At 37.3% G+C, this 21,522-nt stretch overlaps 1 protein-coding gene across 4 annotated transcripts in view; it reads right to left on the bottom strand.

The window, feature by feature from the left end:
- Positions 1–3,888: 3,888 nt before the first annotated feature.
- Positions 3,889–21,522, bottom strand: part of rin2a (Ras and Rab interactor 2a) — a 51,786-nt gene continuing 34,152 nt past the window's right edge. For 3 of the 4 annotated variants that reach the window (XM_088934161.1, XM_088934162.1, XM_088934163.1), the window contains 7 exons: positions 21,058–21,130; positions 19,816–19,907; positions 15,865–16,998; positions 9,290–9,595; positions 8,086–8,217; positions 7,163–7,326; positions 3,889–6,801 (listed from right to left, as the gene is read on the bottom strand). In XM_088934161.1, coding sequence (XP_088790287.1) covers positions 6,478–6,801; positions 7,163–7,326; positions 8,086–8,217; positions 9,290–9,595; positions 15,865–16,998; positions 19,816–19,907; positions 21,058–21,130 — 2,225 coding nt within the window. In that variant the 3' untranslated portion in view covers positions 3,889–6,477. Of the gene's footprint in view, positions 6,802–7,115; positions 7,327–8,085; positions 8,218–9,289; positions 9,596–15,864; positions 16,999–19,815; positions 19,908–21,057; positions 21,131–21,522 lie in introns of all 4 variants that reach the window. The other variant, XM_088934164.1, reaches the window with a different exon arrangement.

Raw genomic sequence — 21,522 nt, 5'->3', positions numbered from 1 at the left:
CTCAACACTTAAAAACTAACCTAGCTCCAGAGTATGTTGAGGTAAAACCTCTGACGATAAATTTGTGGCAAATCTTAAGTTATAGATGTAGTTGAAGTGTTTTATGAAATACAATATAATGGTTTTAAAATGTGCTTATTTGTACATGAAAACACTCTGAATTGAGACTGGGAAGAAATTTTATCAGGTTATCTCAGAAGTTTAATGCCGTTGTCATTTACACTGATGATGTACAGTGCTGTATTTAAGGAATATTGAAAGCTATTAAAAATACAACAAATGTGAATAGTCACCTCAAATTGTATATGATGGCTCATGGTGTTATACATATTACCTCACTGATAAGAGATGTGGTATCTTGCATACCAAATAATATGTCCTTTATTGTGTTCATTTTGTGTTGTGTATGTACTGTTTATTACAATATAGTGTATTAGCTTTAAGTTTGAAGTTGAAACAAGAATGCTGTAGGGTGTAACCACATAATAGTGTAGTATCATAGTCAAGTAGCCTGAATGAGAAAAGATGCTGAAAGTAACGCTAGCCTCCTCTGATGAACCACAATCTAGTTAGATCCAATCTACAACTGGATCTTACATTTCTTCCAGAAAGAAACAAACATTTTTAAATCAATCCTACAAAACTGTTTGAACTAAGGGGCCATGTGTTATGTTAAAAAATGTAAGTACTTGCCTGCAATAAACAACTTGTTCCACTGTTTTTTTTAACTCTGATACCTCCATTTCCCTTTTCAGGAAATAGTTAACAAACCAGGTGTCTGCTGTTACTGGGAAAAACCAATGTGGATCCTTTCAAAAACAAAGGGTCCTATGTTTAAAACACTTAAATCCCCATTGTCTCCTGTAAGAATTTAAGTGTCTAAGTGTTTTAAACGGGACATTGTGTAAGCATCCCATCTAGAGACTGTAGTATTTCTGGATTAATATAACCTGATCTGTAAGGATTACAAATCTGAATACCATCTTCAGACCACCAACGCAAAGCACCAGTCTTGTTCTAACAAGTTTAAATGCTTTCGTTCATTAACCAATTCAATAACATACTGTGATCATGGCAGTAACATGCTGTCACCCAATTATCTATACAAAAACTGTGAGCAAAGGAAAACAACCAAACATATATTTTGAAATTGTGGACATACAGAAAATAGTTTAAAACACGTGGCCTTAGAGAACTTGGATACAGTGTTAGCATTTAGATTTTAAAAGACTGATATCTAAATTAGAAAGTAACTCTTTAGGTGTCTGTTCATATGGAACATGTAAATACAGAACAGATATGAGACAATAATTTGTCAAATAAATGTAGTTCAAAAACACAAAGAGATAATCTCCTTACAGGAAGAGTATTGTTGAAATGGAGATTGCCAGGGAATCTTTAAAACATGAATTTAGACATTTGACATACAGGTGTACATCGAACAGTGAGAACTGGCCTACTGACTGAGGAAAATATCACTTAGAAATGGAAAATTAAAATTAATTAAGTCAATCACGGTTAACTTAAGAAATAAAATTGATAATTAAGCTCTGAAAAACATTCATACCACTAGTTTAATTTGAGACAGTTTTATTTGATATTTATTTACTTTGAGAATGCCAGAGCAGGGCCAACAAAGCCATAAACAGAGCACACAACCTTAAGCCACGACAAAAAACAAAACAAATACACAAATAACATATTCTGGTTCAAAATGTTCCGACTGCTTTTATTGTGTCCCTTTTATCTTGAAGGTGTAGTCTGGACTGCATTGCATGATGGTAAAGTAATATTTGAAGTTGAAGCTTTTCTAGGGTTACTCTTTCTAGGTAATTGTAAACTGATATGTTTCTGGGATTACACAAGGTTTTTAAATTGTTTTGATTTTTTCAGCAACGTGTAGTAACATTGTCTGAAACTGAGACAATGCAATCTGATTAGACTCTTGTCAACAACTGGATCCTCTGAAGTAGGAACAGTTTCGATGTGGAAGCAAAAGAATTATGACTCTCAGAAATACAGTGAACAAATCATCTTAAGTGAACAAAGTATCCTCTTCAGCAACTCAGACACAAACCTACATAATTCAAGTGTTCCTTTTAAAGTATGAATTTAAGCACTTTTCCTTAGGGTAAATTATAGGTGCACTCCATTTTCATTTCCTGTTCTCAGAGATAAGTCTCCTTTCGTGGGTTTGGCTTCTATCTGGGGAACAATGACTCGCTTTTTTAAAATAACATCTTGTATCAAAGGAAATCTGAGCCTCCTGTTTCAGAAGAAATGAAAGAACAATTGCAGTGTGTAATATGTGCAGACTTTGATGCTGTGTGCTGTGACGTTATTAGTGAGCTACCATTCAGGGAGAACAATCTTCATTAACTAATGTATACAAGTACTCTAGGTATCTACTGAGCATGCAGCTATAATGAAGTTCTTTATGATATATACTTCAATTCACTCTATCATCTGTACTAATATATCTACAAGGAAAAAACAGAGTAAACCTATTCAGTTCAGTTCTCATCGGTTTGCTCAAATCTCTGTTCTCTGCATTTGCTGTTCTTGCCATTTGAGCAAAGATTATATTCCTAATATCCAGTGCTCTCAGCACAGCTCTGGTTCCCACCCTACAGCTTTACTCCCCAGAGACTCCCCAAAGTCTGGCTTAATCACAGGTGCTGGACGGCCAGAACATATTTGAGCTGTGACTTTGTCTTTCCAGTGTCAAAAAAAAAAGTCGGCTTTTAATATTCAAGTCAGCTAAACAAGACCAGAAATCTCTGCTTTTCCAAGATCGTTATATCCGCAGCTGTATAGCATAGACTAAGCTTTCACTGCTGGCAAACCGATAAGGTGTAGAAAGACTAGTGCAGCAGGAGGGGGCTATTGTACCAGAAAGGGCCTTTATTACAGCACAACTGCCTTTCATTTAGAAATCCAGGACAGTGGTAAAAGGAGCATACTTTACAAAAGTCCCTCAAAAACATAACAGCGACGAGAAGAAGCCAAAAAGAATTCAAAGGGGCCAAAGAATGTACAACATTAAAAAGGCAAAATAGGAAAATCTTTTTCAGAATATTTAAATTCTTCCTCTTTATGTTTATTGTAGAAAATAGGGGTGAAATTTGTATTCAGTGATGGCACTGATCCATACAGCACAAGGAAGACTGAATAACTGGAAAGAAAAGGATTAGCAAAGTACTTTAAGTGGACCCAGAGGAAGTGCGTTTTGTGTTTGAGAGGTCCAATGTCCAGAGATAATTACAATCTCTGCTAAGGGGGACCCAGTACCCATACACTCCTCTGCCATTGATTAATCATTTAAAAACTTAAAAGGTCTTTTGTAATAAAACACTCAGATGCCAATCTGAAGTACCTTTGAATTTGTCTGAATGTGGGCATGAAGAGGCATGATTGATCATTTCAGATTTGAAAGTCATGAGTTATGCAAATTTTGCAAGACTTGTTGAAACTTCTTCCCATTTGGATGTGCCCTGCATGTGATTTACAATAGTGAAGACAGTGAGTTTCCTACAATTTACCTATACTATCTATACTATCTTTATCTATACTAGCCTCAGGTTGCTTGAAATGAATACTTACCCATGCATTGCAAATTGCTATTGTACTTACAGAACAGCACCTCATTTGCACATTTAGAAGACAAATATTTTTTGCATTTGTATGTGTATTATGAAGACATCAGTCCAGTTAGACAATTTTATTTCTTAAAATAAGAAGCAGCTAATAAAAAGAGCTTACCTGATTTTTGCTAATAAATCATTTTTCCATTTGTGTAACTTGCTCAACTGTAAAAATGCTAATATATGATGAACAGTGAAGAGTCACCAGATTGATAGAAAAAATGACAGAGCTGAACAAACTCACTTTGTTTATACATATCACAATTTATTGTGTGCAAATTGTAATCATTATTGAATACATAAAACAGCAGATAAGGGTTTTCAGGAAAGCATCCAGAGATAGATATCACTAGTATACAGTATGGTTTTGGGGGCAAAAAGGTACAAGCTACATATTGAGGAGTGTCAAATTACAAGAAATCTGTGAAAAGTCCTGCACAGATAATACATAAATATACTTTTAAACATATATACCATCTTTATCAAAATGACAGTAAGTACAGTACTAAAAATGTACAATAACATGTATAAAATTAGTCATTTTTCTATATTCCTATCAAATACCTAATATGTGCTTAAATACATTTACACTGTGAACTAGAAGCTTAGTGTTTCTAACAATGACCTTTAGCTGTCCTCTTTCCTCAATTTGAATCTTACATTTCCCAACATCAGCCTTCTCAAAAAATATCCCTTCATAGCGCTTTCTGCTACTTCTGCTTAAACATTTCCAAAATCAAATTCAGAAAAATATGTTGGTATTATCATAGTATAACAGGAACCAATGCCTTTTTAAATTTGATAAAGCATTAGTGTTATCAACGCATAATCTTTATCCAAAAATGTAATTGCCGACATTTTAACACCTATAAGAACATACAGCAGTGTACGTAAGTGCCATCTTGGTTTTTAAAAACCATGGTCAAAGGTCACATCGTTTTCTTCGATGTAGTTGTTATGTCCCAGTGTGTGGACAGTAACAGTAGGAAAACAAAATCCGAAGTATTTACTTTCTCCTGCTCTTGTTATTCTTTTTATTTACCTGAGAGCAACAAATTGTTTGCCAAGGACGGTTTTATTTCTTAGACTGGCTGAAACCATTTCTGAAGGTGGAGGGACATCTAAGGGGTTTGCTGTAGTAGTTCAGGTGGGTAGCTGCGTCAGCATGCGTAGGCTGCAAGGGAACAATAGGTTTATTCCATGCTGAAAAAAAGAAGAAAGAAAACACAATGTTTCGGCTGTGGAGCCTTCTTCAGGTGTTTCCTTTCTTTTTTTCAGCATGGAATAAACCTTTACTTGTTCATCTAAGGGGTATTACTAGCAACTTTCTATCACAAGCAAAAACTGTTGCTTATTTGTGATGTAATTAATTGAACCCATTCAACTTGGAATGATTAAAAAAATCTTTCAAAACACTTCCTATCCCCTGTACCTTTTTCAAACACTTAACAGAGCTTTGCTATACTTTCAAACCAACCTGAGTAGGACACTCCTAGCAGTGGCACTTGAGAACATAAAAACTGCCTGAGAGGCCAATGTCATCTGACATCAGACTGTACCTATATTGGTACTCCACACAATGTATAAATTCTTCTTAAGACAGCTAATTCCTGAAAACCCTTAAAACAAATATCATGGCATTTTCATGAAGATGCACATATTAACTCTAAGACCAGCAAGAGAGTTAACTTTAAAACCTTTTAGGAACCAGGCTATCTGTTGGTACCCTGGGTTGTACTTGAATATTATTCAGCATATGGGCCATTTAGTACCCAAGTGTTTTTTAAAAGGTATATATCACAAGGTTACAATAAGCTTGTATCCCAAAGTTCAGCACACAGAGCTCAGTCAAGAGGTCCTGCATACTCAGTAGTTATATTATTATAAATTAGTAAATAGTGTGGCTTTTACAGATGGAAGTACACATTCTGTACCTATTAAGGTTATACTGACAAGAGCAAAATTATCAGAATTTTAGAGAAAACAAATCTCAACAGTGCCTGGTTCATAATGGTTCTCAAAAAGATGCATAACTACATACATGCAAAATATCCCAATAATTAATATAAAAAGACTATACAATCCTTAACCCACAGTTTACCAGCAACTGTAATACAAACTTGTTTCTAAATACAAAAAATATATATATGAAAACAGAAGACATTTTTCAATGAAAAAATGACACAGTCAGCTTTTCATTAGAGTCTTGTTGACAGGTTTAACCCATCCAAAACAGCACTGTAGAGGACAGTCCACTCACATGCTGAGGACATAGGTTAATGAATCAAGATACAGTAAAGTATGAGGAACCTGGATATCATTTTCAGACTACTTTAGCAGTGCACTTGTTGATCTTCATTCTTTTTAGAAAATGATCAGTTTCCGCTTTTACCCGAACAGCAGACTTACTGCACTCAGAATCAAGTGTATCACTGCAAGTGGAATAGTGTCCTGATACAGAACACATGTCTCAGTGTGATACCTGCAATCCAAGAACATTTCCAGAACAGCCCATTTTTAGTCTTCAAAACATGAAAACTGACTCAATGAAAGGGTTGTTGATAACAAACAATGTTCTTGCTCATCAACAACACCTACCCCACAACAGTTTTGTGGTTGGCATAAAGTGCATGTTTTTCATTTGTCTTTTTCACTGGTAATTTCAAAATATTTAAAGATGGCGGCTCCGAGATTTTTCTGAAGTAATCCAAATTCATTCTTTAGCTTTCTCCCCAAAGAGGAGGTACTGAGTACAGCTCACATGAAGTTCTACTTCAAAGTTAATAATGTAGCTTAAGAACCACTCATCGTTTTTAAGGGTCGGTTTGCTGTCTCAGTTTGAAAGACAATTTCCGTTTTCTTCGTCAGATGGGAGGCAGATGTTGAGGTTGGAGGGACGTTTGTAGACAAAATGAAAGGGCTGGGTGTGGGGTCTGCTGTGAATCTCTGCCTTGATCTTCTGAGGGTAGGTATCTGGAGCCAGCTGCTGGCTGGTCTCCCCTGTGAAGAGAAAGAGTGTGTAGTTCTCAGGGTCCTGAACTTTGAACTTCTCAGCACACAGCTGGCACACCTCTTCTGTGGTCGAATAGGGCTTCACCATCAGAGTTTTGGCTGTACAGCCACTGTTCACATCTTGGAAGGCAACCCTCAGGTAATTCTGGAAAGGGTAAGGACAAAGAACTGTGTTAAAGCAGAACCCATTTTAACTATCAAACTCAAGAACTGAGGTACATTTACCAGGATGCTCCCAAATAAATAGCAGTCTTCATGGATAATCTAGTTATTTGCTATAAAGTCGGTGCATTTAATGGAATCTTTAACAGAATTTAAGAATGTAGGAGAACCCGTACAGAACTGGACAAAAAACAAACAGTGAGGTCCTTCAGCTGTAAACGTGGTAAACCACACTGTGACCAGGCACTCGGCCCTTAGCAGTTACTTGAATCTGAAAAGCATTTTCTCAAGACACACCACATGCAGATCGGATGTCTTCAGGTGGGACAGTCACGGCCAGGTACCTGGAAGTCATCGACAGAGGGAGTGATGCGCTGGGTGGTTCGGCGCCGGTGCCACTGGTGGAGAGTGTTCCGGGTTTCAGAGCTCAGGATCCGTGCAGCCTGCTCCTCCTGGAAATTTTTGATCAAAGACATGGCTCCGTAGGCGCTGGTCAGGTAATACCCACCTGGGTAAAGCAAGACAGAGTGGGACACAAATTCACCTGAGGTTAACAACTCTATTTTGCACTTGAATGTGACCTAAATTTTATGTCTAAAAGTGACACTTCTGAAAATGTCTCCAATGTGTGCAATGTTTTTGGCACAGAGTGTTGTATTTTACATAATTTTCCAGGCACTCTTTTGACCTCAAGAGGCATGTGTGCAACACAACACCTCCCGAGAAAAGTTTCTTAATTATCTCTATGTAGACAAAGAGCAGGAAGCCCTGATAAAACAATGTTCTCCAAGATCTCAATGTTCACACGACGCAACTTTGCCCACGAAAGCCTTCCCAGTCTCCTAAAGTGTGTTAGTTTTCCGGTGGAAAAACAATGTAATTTCCCCTTTAACTTGGTAGCAGGCCATAGGATTATGATTTTCTGCAGGGGCCTCATGATTTAATGAAAGAACTTTTAATTCCAAATGGTTATTTGTGTTTAGAGAATTTCTTGAGAGGAAATAAGCTTATCAAAGCATCCAGGATTAAGATCTGAACATTAATAAAGCCATAATAAAGTATTCCATTAATTCCAATAAGAATTTGTTAGCTACACAAAATAAATGACCATTTTACAGTTAAAAGATCATATTATTACCTCCAAAATATGGTTGTTTATACATGTAAAATTGATCCAGTAAATTACAAAGGAATGGAATTTCTGACCAGGACCAGAGAAAAGTCAGACACAGGGCAAATTGTGAGTGTGTAGTTTTAAAGGCTGTACCTTCTCCGTGAAGCAGAGAGGGATCCAGAAGCTCCATCATGTACTCAATCTCTGTGTCCAGCTCTGGCATGTCACACTGAGCCAGGACATAGGTCAACATTGGAAGGAAATCATCAGCTCCGTACATCCTCCCTGCGCACACAAACAATAGGGTCAGTGTCTCCGTTTCCAATCCGGTCTCACTCCACCCTGATTCCAAGATATTCTCATAGATCTGCGGTCTTGAACTTTCTTAGCTGGCGACTTTGTAAAGCCTCTGCTCCTATTCACTCCTTACACAAAATTGTGCTTGTTTTCTTTCTTACTTTTTGTGGTACAGGTAGGTAACACTCTTCCTAAATTTAAACAAAACATGCACTAAAAATCATAATAATTCTATGTAACTCCACTGCATGTCTGCAATTATAAGGAAACAAATGCTAAACATGCTAGTCATGGTTGATAAAAACAGAATTCTGTATAAAGCCACGTCTCATTTGATTATATTCCCAAACCTGTTAAGGAACTGGTTGTTAAGTAAATAACACTCATCAGGGAATAAACACAGCGTCCTTTAGCTCCAGTTAGTGACAACAGCTTGACTCAGTGAGCTCCCACAATAACTCTGTTACTGCCACAAGCAGACAACACGAATTGTTTAGGGATAACTGGCCAGCACACTTGTTAACTATTGAAATGCATTTGGTTAAGCCACCTAAACAAGAGACAGTAGCTTGGTCAATTAAACATATGGTTTTATAAATATAAAAAAAAACATTTAGTACTATATTATTATAATTCATATTTTCAACCTTCTCTCCAAAGCCTTCTCTTGAAACATAAGCAAAAGGGAAATCCCCAACAAAATAAGTCTTTCCAAAGGGAAAAATAAACATCAACAGACTCAGAGAGGAGACTATTCTGGAAAAACTGAAGGAAATGCGAATGTGGAGCCTTAGTTCCTCAAATGATGCCATTGATAAATGATAAAGCAACACAAGAACAGAATAGGAGAAGTAAAATGAAATGAATATGTAACAGCGGACCTTTGCGCTATCCCACTGAAATCCCATTTTCATAGCAAACAAGACCCCTAAATATCTAAAAAGAGGACCCTGTACACTGAGCTATCTTCTGTATCATTTGCCTTTCCTGCAAAGCAGTCACGTAACAAGCGCTGGCTGCATTTCATGAACAACCCTGCAAAACGTCAAAGTTAGAGTACCTGAGCTGTCCTCCATGACAGTGTAGATAAGCTTGCAGACCCGTAGCAGAAGCATCACCTTCTTCTCCGGCGAGTACATCTTCCTCATGTTGAGGAATTTGTGGCGGATCTTCTCGATGACCACGGAGTCCGGAGCTGCCGCATCCACCCCCAGGTCCTGGGGTTTCTTCTGTTTGACCAGGCACAGGTTGTCTCTCAGCTGCTTCCAAGACCCATTGCTCACCTGGAAGCTTTTCAAGCTGGCCTCTATATGACTCTTCAGGGGCTTCAAGATGCACTTGTGCATGGCCTTCTCCAAGACACTATCTGTAAAACAATTAGGGTAAGGGCCACGGTGAGTAAACCGCTGCTGACAAATCTGCACTTTGAACTAAATATTAAGATCTTTAACATTTTATGGTTGGTGTTTTAATGGTAGCAAAGTCATTCAGAATGTCCCTGTTTTTTTTCTTTTTTCAAACAGATTAATTGAAACTCATACCTTAGCTTAATGTCCTTTAAAATGTAACTGAAATTCTGTTACAGCATGACTATCAATTCCAATTATTAAAATGTACTCATAAAAATAAGAAGAAATATGGGAAAACCAGGTGAATATCAGATTTGTGCCATGTATTTGAAATCTGTTTTATAACACAGAGAGAATTCCCCCTCGTGTAATTCTAAGAAAAGGCAACCACATAATATTTTAATGGGTGCTAAGACACACTTGTGGATGCCAGTCTGCCCAAAAGCCTACTCATCTTTTTCAAATCCCTTTCCTCTTCCTCCTTACAGTGGCTCAAGGGGAATGCCAGCCAAGAGGTATGCAGTCAGATCATCACTGACTTCCTATGGCCATGTAGGGTCATGTTGCTTACAGTAGAAGGAAGTTATGTATCAGTGTGGAAATGTTTACATTTGTTTTATCTGCAGGAGGTGGAGAAATTAATTGATTTTTACATAGTCTGCTTTTATAACCATTGAGTACAGAACAAAAAACATTGATCGCAAAAACACCAAAGTCATTTCTTTTTGCAAATTAAAATTAAAAACCAGCAACAACTAGCTACACTACAGTTTACTAACTGCTGCAGATGCATAATAAGGGTACTTGTGGTGCAAAATGCTGACTACAAGACTAAATGTGTAATCTCAGCATATTGCTTTAAAGGCATCTGTTTAAAACATAAATGTGCCTTTGCTTAATTGCATATGCATGGGGATGGAAAAAAGCCTTCCTATTATCTGGAGATCACAGAAGACATTCATTCCAGTCTGTTTTCCCAGTCAGTTTTTGTCAGAAAAATAGATTTGAGCATCTATAGGTAAAGCAAACAGACAATGTAACACAAAAAGTTACTGAATACCTTTAGCAGAAACAACTGGCATTTTCAAGCCATTATCTGTGACAAAAGCTTGTTTCATAGAAGAAAAAAAAGGGATTTTTTAAAAGACATTAAAGTACAGTATTCACAGCTGTGATAGGTTATTTTTTTTCTCAGAATTACACATGAATACACAATTTGACAAAAATCCAAACAAATTATGAACATTTTCACACCTGATCAACAGTGTCACAGACATATAAAACCACAGCTATGCTTTGAAATGAAGCCTTCTTGCAAACATAAATCTATATATATATACACTGGTACACTAGCAGTCTAGCATCTGTTATAGTGTTGTAGGAACTGAAACAAATACAAAGTTGCTTTTTTGGATAATAGATGTGATCTTTACCAATTTTTAATCTATTTTTTTAACATGTCTAGTGTAACATAGTGTAACAGCCCTGATAGGGCTGTGCTGGTGGAAACTCCTGGATTTGTGGCGAAGTTCTCTTGGGGTTAAAAATAGCTGTGTGGCCTCCTTATTGCTGCAGTGTCACAGCTTCCTCAGGATATGTCTAACATCTTCACCTCACCCATGCCCAGGATAACTTGCTATTCATGACAGAGTGTTGCAAAGCAAAACTAAATGCAGCATGTTCCAGCATGCTTCAGGATTAAGGACTTCTGATGGAGTGCTAGTGTAAAACTACACCTAAATAAGCTAAATGAGAACTGTACAGATTTTCAAAAGTTTTTTTTACTTCTATTGACAGGAATGAAGCATTGAATCCACAGTTACTCACAGAATGGTTTTAGTTACAGATCATTTGTTGGCAGCAAGACAGGCCAGTTCAGGTAGTTTAAAAGCTGAAAGCACAACTGCATGGGCTGAAGTGGGTTTATCATATAAAGGTCCCCAGTGAATGAATTAGCAGCAATGGCAGTTACCCAATTTTTTCAAAAGGGGAAAAAAAACAAGTTTAACCAGACAAACAATGAATTACCGTTCTTTAAACACTCCCACATTTTAATTCCTGCCTTCAAGGCTGTACCTAACGTCTTGACCAGGGCAGGGAATTCCAGTGCTCAGTTATCACAGGTTTTAGAGACACCTTTCGAATAGCGCCAGAGAAAGACTTATAAATCACAGCTAATGTAGCTTTTTATCCACTGAATTTGCTGTAAATTAAAGAAGAGGCGAATGAGGAATGAAAACCAGAAATAAACACAGCACTCAAAGACCAGACTTTCCTACTCCTATTCTTAACTCAGAATAAATTACCCCTCTTGACTATGGAGATACATGTACTGGCATTAAAATTTATTTATAAGCTGGCCTTCAGCCCCATCAGTGTTTAATATCCTGTGCTGAGCACAAACATGTCCAGGAATTATTTGCACAAACCGCTGTCTAGATCACTTGCTTTTCTCTTGCATTAAGAAAACCCAATATGTCTGCCACATGGTCAACATTGCTTATACCAGCACCGTTGACTTTCTGCCACCTCTCTATTCCTCACAGACTCGTAGATATGGCAATAATCAGGAAAATGTATTAGGTGTCCTTCAAGTGTTCGTCGGTACCCTTTGGGTCACCTTCTTCCAAAAAATATGTACTATCAAACATCTGTTAAATTTATAATACCAACGTGGAGTAATTTTGTCTCCTTTTTAACTTTTCTTTATACAGGCAAAAAACAAAGTATGAGAAAAAAACTATTTAATGAAACTCTCATCCTTGCAGTCTCTGTGATATTTTCCCATGTATTTCCTTGGGATAGATGTCTGTCTGTATATTTTTAGAATAACAAAGAAGCCTAACAGACACAATACACATTGACTAAAACACTTGTTCACAGAATAACAAGGCTGCATAGAACAAAGAAACCTGTGATTTTACCACATTCCAATAAGGTTCTCTTGCTGTCTACGTAACTGAATAAAACGTTGCCTAAAGTGAATAGCACAAGTCTTTAATCAAGGATGAAAAAGGCATACTGTAACTGTAATAACAACCACACTATGCGGCAACATTTTTGCTTAAAAAACCTTAGAGATTTGCTTGATCAAACATGTTTCCAGGAAACAAACCTCACAGAGTAGTAGCTTATTTATTATTTCAATTTTTGTCACTGTAAGAAAAGATAAGGGCACCTTTATATTATTTCCTTGGTGTTGATGCTATTGCTTTTCATCAGCTGTTTCTGCACTGATGCACAAGTGCAGTGAGAAATATTAATACATGTGACTGTGATACATATCCTCTGCTTTATCTGCGTTTGTGCAATGTTTTTCACACTACACTGCAGTTTAATTGACATTTTACAGCAGATTACTTCCTTATAGAGCTAATGATATACTATAAAGGTCTTGAACGTCTTTAAACACATAACTAGGCACCATAAATGACGTAGTCATATTGACTAAGTAAGACGCTTTTCAAGGAAGCCACCTGCTGACTGTAATAAGACACAGTATGAATGCGGGGTCATAGCCAGGAAATGATAGAGCCAGCACTTCTGTTCCAAAACACATGATCTACTGCTAGGTGCACTCTAACATCTTTCCATCTTCCTGATGCCATAATGTAATACTTATTTTATACGCTGAAATTAAAAGCCCTCAACTTCCAAATTAAAAGACATGTGCAATATCACATTTGCTTTACTGTTAAAAATATTTGCCCTCACCAAATATTTCATGGTCATGCTGACCTACTTGCATATCTGGAAGCTCCAATTTCAGATGACTAACCCACAGAACAAAGTTACAGACCAGCCTCTAAATAAAACACTGCTACCCGGTGACCTTTCAAAAGTGCTTCCAGGACAAATATCCAGAAGACATGGACATGTTCAGTAATGTATAGCTGGATATATTTCTTGGAAACAATATATGAAATCTACCGGCATCGGATTGACTTTTATTGTAGTTTACTTGTATTATGCGATCAGTACTGCTACAGTGCGCATTTCTAGGGCACAAATTTGATGAATGCATTTATGGTTTAGGGATATTATATACCAGAATGTGAAATTGGTCTGGGAAGAATGTGATTTGGGAAAAAAATATTAAAGTTTATTTTATTGTTAACCTAAGGTAAACCTATTACTTAGTGTGTTGATTAAAAATGTTAACTTCAATGTATTTTTGTAAAAATGGTTAAAACAGATTGAGCATGTTTCATATATTGCCCTACTTCTGCATTTTCTAATAATGTTTAATGTTCTATAATAATGCAATTACCATATCAAAGCAACTGTAGTAAGCATCAATTACACAAACATACTGTAAGTTGAGTTAATGTATCAACTCTTCATTCTTAGTAAAACTTACTCCATGACATTTTGTGGAATTCAAATCAATTGCAGACTAATCTATATGAAATTATAACAACTCAATTTGCATATTAAATATATTTCACATAACATTAATAGCTTTGTCAAGTATGCTGATTCTAATGGTTTGCTATTGAGAAATGTTCCTTTGGTCATCTACTGCTGATTAAATCAGCATTTCTTTGCAGAAACTATGAGTTATGTAGGTACATGACAACTTCCCAAAAGTGTACATCTATTTGAAAGGAACATTTATCAAATTAACAAGTAATAGGTTTATTCCATGCTGAAAAAAGAAGAAAGAGAACACAACGTTTCGGCCGTGGAGCCTTCTTCAGGTGTGATTAGGTTAATTTGACACAAATTATATGGTTACTTGCAGAAAAAGAAAACTAAAGTTAATCAAAAACATATTTTTGGAATCTATAGTTGTAAGTCTACATGCAATTTAAAATAATTTTAGGAAATACAACCATTTTCATAGATTATAAAAAATTGTATCTAAATTTAGGGCTCCTTTAAATAAAAGGTGTTAACAGCCTCAACTGCTATACAGCTTTTTTAATATATACAGATGTGTTTAAGTCATATTATTTCTGTTATGATGTAAACTTTTGTTGCAGAGTTTGAAGCTGACATGTACTAACTGTACGTTATTTGTACAGCAGATAGCCCGATGAATACTATACAGCTTCCTAACAATGCTCCACTTGTTGGTAATGTAATAATAGTATAGTATTAATTCAAACTCAAAATACAAGGATCTAGTTTCCTTTGTCACAATTTAAAATATGCACACATATCTTCAACAATTACCAACATGTAAGGACACAGAATTCTGTATTTACATTTTACATATAAATTATTCAGCTTGGCTTCTGTTTTCAAAGAAGACCTCTGTTAGACTCAGTTAAAGTAAAATGCCCTTTATCCTACATACAGTTTAGGATAATGTACAAAAAAGTACATCTGCACAGTTTCAGAACTCCAGAACATAAAGTTGATTGGATTGATTTCTGATCGGATTCTCATATTAATATTTTAATCTGCCAAGAATAAATTGGGCTTTCAATAATATATTTTGTCAATGCAGTATATTTTAAACCTCTTGCAGTTGGTAACTAAGGTGCAGTTTCTGTTAAAACTATGTCAAACAAAAGATACTTGAAATAAGTTGTTTGATTATTATAACCTATGTCAGAATCATTCCAGCATGATTACATGTCTTCTAAGAAGGTTTTATGTATCTGTATCTCATGGGCACAATGACTGACAAGTGCCTAGGAACTTGCAGACTCGCAGGAGACCACACCTTCTCATTCAGGCAGCTCCCTACAGATACTCAGAGGGAGAACAGTTCCTCTCCCAGCTACTCCTGGCTCTGGGAGCTCTGCTTTCTTTTTAACAATCTTGCTCTTTTCCTCTCAAAAATGTCTTTCAGCAACAGTTTTCACACAAAATTAAACACTACCTTTCACTTACTTTAGAAATGGCACTGCATGGCAGTCAGCCCAAATGGCTGATCATGTTTTTCCAGTTTCAAATGTCTATGCAATGCCATGCTGTTCTATAATCTTATCTCTTTTAGAAATAGTTATTATCACTGTATGCCTTTTAAGCATCCTAGTCACACAATCTGATCTAGTTACTTAGTTAAACACATTGAAGTTGAAATGTCAAATTCAACACTGTGCACGGCAACAGTATAAGAGTTTTAGAGAACCTTTTCATCTGCTGTCAAGAAGTTCTTTTCTTCTAGAAGTTCAGACAAAAGAAATCTAGGAATAAGTATCAAGTCAATCTATAAATCCACTATTATGGATGACAGTATTTTTCTTATTCTTATATTAACGTATTCTTATTCCACTTCAAGCTCCCATCACTTTCAGAGAAAGCATGCACAAAGCACATTTACATGACTTACCAATTTCTTCTTCTGGAATGAAGGACTCAATCGGAGGATCGAGTTCAGAGCTTTGCACCAGGTAAGATTTCACTTGTGTAATGAACTGGCGGATAGTCTGCAGCATGTCCAGGCCTGATATATGACAGTCCTTATTTTCCTGCGAGAAGCTGATGTAATCTTGCACTAGACACCCAAAGTAAGTGCCCTTGTCCTTGGAGAGATCAGCTATTCTTCTCACCATCCTCTTCTCGGGGGTCAAGAAGTTGTTAAACACGCCGCTGACCTTGCGGAACTGGCCCTTCAAGCCACGGGGTAGGACGAAGGTGCTGCTGTGCTTCTTCTTGGATTTTATCGGTGGGGGGCTGATGTCCTGGTCACTCTCTACCCCATACTCTTCCTCCAAGCTGCTGTCACCTGCGCCTGCTGGCCCTACAGGCAGGGGGTAGCTCTGATCAATTTCCAGTGAATCCGAAGAGGACGTGGAGATGCTCATGTCACTTAGCCTCTGCCTGCCTTCCTCACGCTGCTGCTCCTGTGAGCCAGGTGGAGTATTCGTGCTGGGGCTGCTGGCCAGGATGGGCTCCATTTGCGGATGTTTACTCCTGCTTCTCTCCAGGGCCTGCTGGATGGTGTGATCAGCCAGGACCGCATTTCTTCTACTTTCTACTTCTGGCACGCTCAGCTGCTTCCAGGGTCGCGGTGGAGGAACAGGAATGCTCTTCTTTGGGGAAGTACTGAGCATGGAACCCATGGTTTCCTCGTCTTCACGCTGTCTCACCCAGCTGATGGTCTCGGGCATGCTCATCTGTTTGACAGTCGGCTTTATTTGAGTCTTGGGTGGAGGGGGTCTAGGGGGGGGAATACGAGTCTTATTTTGGGTACTGGACTCTCGCGTTTTGGAGCGCTTGACGGAACCCCCACTGCTGCCTTCTTGCCGATGCACTTCTAGGAACAGGGGGTTAACGAAGCAGAGAGCCCCGTTGGTCTGGCCGCATTCCAGCTCTGAAGGCGTGCGAGTCCTGAGCGGAGGCAGACTGTCGGAGGGAGAGACCTGCTGTTGCCTCTGCAGTCTGCAAACACTGTTCGACGCAGAGGGATGTGACGAAGGTGTGGAGGTTCTTTTGCTGTTGCAGACAGGAATATCCCAAAACCCTGCAAAGGCCAAGAGGGAAAGCGTTGGTCAAAATAATAAAAGAAGTAACGCCCAAGTCCGTCTGCACTTGTTCAGTGCAGAACACGACAGTCTGACAGTCAGCTGTACAGTGAAGTTTTGATCTGAAGCTGAAATGCCAGCTCACACCCCTGCTTCTCGGGTGACTCAGGCAATCAGAAACTACAGTGGGTGGAACTTAAATGCACACTCCCTCACTCAGTCGCTTTCCTGTTATGCTACACTGAGGGAAAACTTTTTTAAAAGTTATTTTTCTGTCAGTGTTTTCCCTCTCACCTCGTAATTGCATTTTTTCTTGTTTTTTTCCCTTCATACTTATATCTCTACTATGACAGTTACTTATATTTCCATACCAACATTTTTCTTTCTCAAATAAGGAAATTTCCATTGAAAAATACATTTTGTTCCAAAACACTGAGCAGTATATATGTAGTTTTTCTCACACTTGGAGAAAGTAATTCCATCACATACATTAACATAATACTTCTTGTAGAGAAAGAATCACCTTGGAAGAACAAGAAAAGATCTGAAAAACTTTTTAAGGCAAACAGGTTTGGATCGATGGTAATAGGGAAATACTGCTTAGGAAGTGTGCAACCTCCTTATCCAGCAGGTTGAAACATTTCCAAGAACCTAAAGAATCAGACACCTGTAATCCATTATTCAGTAATTCTTGAAAAGAAGATATACTCTCAGACATTTGCCTTCTCAAAGTTCACCTTATAAATCTCGTGGATTTAAAGGGTAAACAGAAGCGTTTCCTTTTATCCTGGAATTCGCAAAATTATTTCTGGTTCTGCTATTGGGTATTAATTAACTAGTATTTATGATAAACTAAAAACCCCTTAATCCGCAAGTCACATAAACGATGAAGTACTACAACCCAAGTATAAAATCCAGCAAGAGGCAAAAAATAATAATAAAACCCAGAAACAAAAAAATGTCAAAAAATGTCAACGAGACAGAAGTTCAACTGCAAGCCAATTAGAAATCTTGCTTTTAATGAGAGTTGGAAAAAAAGGAAACTGTCTCACAAAGATTTTAAAAAACAGGTTGATTTACCTCCTGTTGTTAAACAAAGGAAATTCCTGGAAGCATTCAGAAAGTCCATTACAACATACACAGAAAATGTAACAAGATACTGAGAGGACTAACTGTAACCGCTCCTCTCATGAAGGTGCTGCAATAACGCCAAGACTTACATACCTATGCTGGTAAAGCAAGGGAATGTCCATGCCTGGAGGTTCTTTTCTTTTTTTGCAGAATGCTATGCTGGAAATGCCCAGTATCTGCCTGTAGCTAGAGTCTCTACTGATTTTTTGGGGGAAGACACGAGTAACCTGACAAGAGTAATTTGGTTACAAAATCTATAATATTTGGTGTTCTCATAAAAATTCAAGAAATACTTAGGCAGAAGGTCTCTATCAGAAAGGTCCGATGAAAAAGGCATGGGTGCTTGGCCATGAAAAGACAAACACAGGTGTCAAGCATTGCAGGTAAGTGCACCCCACAGTAATGTCCAACAGACTTGAAAAAAAGTCTCCTAATCTTTCCCTCCCACAAGATCACAAGAATGGTTTCAAACAAGAGGAGACCATTCTGCCCATCTAGTCCATTTGTTAGTAATAAAAATGCTCAAATAAACTATACTTAAAACAGCAGTACCCAGTACTCATACTTCAGCATTATTGTTGGCACAATATTTTCCAATAAGACAACATTTAACACTGATTAGTCATCTGTGACAGGTGGTCTTATGAATAAAACGTTCAATACATAGTAATTCCAACTGTAAAAGTCACAAACTTGAATGAATATTTCGGTAACTGAGTGCCATATGTGCTAAAAGACACCAAACCACACTGTGTTTGGGCAGAATGGAAACAAACACAAAATGAGAGCTAACATTTAAAAGGTTAGTTAGTTCCAAATAAATCATTTGAAAACTACAGCCTATAAATAGATATTCACATAGCCTGGGAGAAGCAGAAAACACTTTATGTACAGATTTTGCTCATTGAAAACCACATAAGGGAGAAAAAGAGTTCCAGATGAATGCAAGTGTCAAAGAGAATATTCCCACACAAGGTATGTTGAGCTAATGCTGTTTTGTCTGCATCAGATCATGTATTACTGTAACAGTACCGACAAAAAAAGCGAATTAACTGATCATATGAAGAAAGACAATGTACAGTATAATTTAGAATTTACAAGCTAAAATTTATTTCATAACATTCAATAAAATGCAATGTTACAATTTCTTGTTACAATTAGGTGAAACTGCAGATTCAATTCTTTACTAAGACTTCCTTCAGCAGCCCCTTTTCCATACTTTAATCAAACAGGTTTAGAGTTGCCCATGTTAGAAAAAAGCATAACATATAAAAATATTTTCCATCTAATGCAGATTCTACTGAGTATAAGGGGTTTCCCCATGATGCTTAAAGGGTCAGTCAGCACTTTGATTTTGTCATAACACTTTTGTGTTACTAGCAAGAAATGCAAACGCTAGATGATTTTGCATTCCCTTTTCAGCTCGTTTATTGTGCTTTGATCTGAAGTCTATTTACAAAGGTTCCCGAGCAAGAAAAAAATTCTTGACAAGGAAAAGAACCCCAACTTCATGATCTTCCAAGCAAAATAATTGCATTGCAATATTTAGATAGAAAGAGGGATTTGAAAACCGGGGGGGATCTGAAATCTAACTTACAGTGTTAACTGATCAGTTTAAAATGCATAATTACAGAACCGGGGAGTTTTTCCAGTTAACAAAAAAAAATCATAGGAGCAGGGCTTACCGACTTCCAGCTGAGCCACTTCTTCCAGATCTGTCTGAGTCTTAGCACTGGCAATTGCCTCTGGAAGCTTCAACGTGAATGGTAGGACATCCCTTTCAGAAAAAGGACAAGGATTTAGCCAGGCCTCCTCTAAAAGAGAAAGTGTGGACTTTCATCTGTTACATATTATTTAACACAGAGGAAGCTGCAGCTGCCTAAATGCTTTGGGCAGCACTTCTGAGAGGAGGGGTCTGTTTATTTTTGGACTTCAGATAGCAGCTCCTGGAGAAAAAGAAGTATCTCTGCAAGAGTGACCTGCTGTTTCAATGTTTTACAGTGTCAAAGGTGTACATATAAATTTTGGATCAAGGTGTTGCATTTCCTGTGGTCTTGGAACCAATCTGTTCTTTATTTGTTTCTGCCAAGCTAGCAGACCATAAATGCAGACATTTGTGTTGTAATGCAAGGTACTAATCTAGACGTTTAGTTGGTAGTTTACCCATCACCTCTTTCAATTCAGTTTTCTTAGATCTGTCTTGTAATGCAAGATAAAACAGACTACTTTTTCCAAAACATTGTCAGCACATTCAAATGTGCACTTTTACACTGAAATAATGAATCATTTTCTTATAAACAAATTCTTTTTTTCCTATTACGTTTTGTTCATCACCTCCTGATTAAATGCAAGGAAAGCAAAAAAAAATCAACATTGCAACATTATCTACCTACAATTTGTTTTTTTTCCCCGTAAAATTGAATTGTCTGCGAAGAAACATATTACACTAAACATCCAAAGTTAGTTTCTATGCAGACTCCACAGAAATTTAAATTTGGCTAACGTTAAAATAGAAGTATTAGAATACTGGGGGCTTAGCGGTATATTCTTATACAGAGGAGGAGTAGAATTTTTACCCTTTTTTAACAGAGATTTCATCGTACCAATAAGCCTATATATTTGAACAAAGGTATCTCCTTCTCATTCTTCATTCAGCTTAATAGATTGCACTTGTGGAAAGAGGTACAGCTGTTTGACCCGACCAACAGCTGTAGTAACTTAAGACTCTCTAAGATGGTCGACAGAAATGGAAAAAATATATATCCATAACAAGGGTTTGTTTCAGAGTAACAATGGGTTGAAGCACAATGTATGCATTTTGTATGGAGAGAATAAAACACTTTTTACAATGAAAGCGTACATTTGAATTGACTAAATCATGCACTCCTGTATTAGACCAACGGCAGTTGAATGTTTTAGTTCCTTACCTGCTGATGCAGTAGAAAGCAATAAGTCGAAACAAATCTGCAAAACTAATTCCAGACCCCTCCACAGAGAACGCTGGAGAAAAAGGTATATATTGTATAAGTGTTCATATAAGTGTTTGTACATGTTCATATGTAAATAAACATACTGTATTATTATACGCAGTGCTTCGCATGCCCAATGGAATCTTTAATGTTTTTTTTTCCACACCACAAATGTACTGCCTATAAATGGGCTTGACCTGTTTTTTTTTAGAGTGGAAGAGAAGAATGTTTTGATATTTGAGAAGCTATTGGCCTACTATGGTGATATAAAACATCTGGGCTGCTGTCTGTGAGTAAAAACAATCTGGAGAGTCCACAGTCTGTTAGTAATTCCTGTTCTACAGTTTTAAACACAAAAACAACCTGCTAGCCTTTTAATGTTTAACAAAATCGCCTTTAGTGAGTAAGAGATTAACTCCTGGC

This window comes from Atractosteus spatula, chromosome 15 (genome assembly GCF_055471065.1).
Source record: "Atractosteus spatula isolate fAtrSpa1 chromosome 15, fAtrSpa1.hap1, whole genome shotgun sequence".
Taxonomy (NCBI): Eukaryota; Metazoa; Chordata; class Actinopteri; order Semionotiformes; family Lepisosteidae; genus Atractosteus; species Atractosteus spatula.
This window is presented reverse-complemented; position numbering and strand designations above follow the sequence as displayed.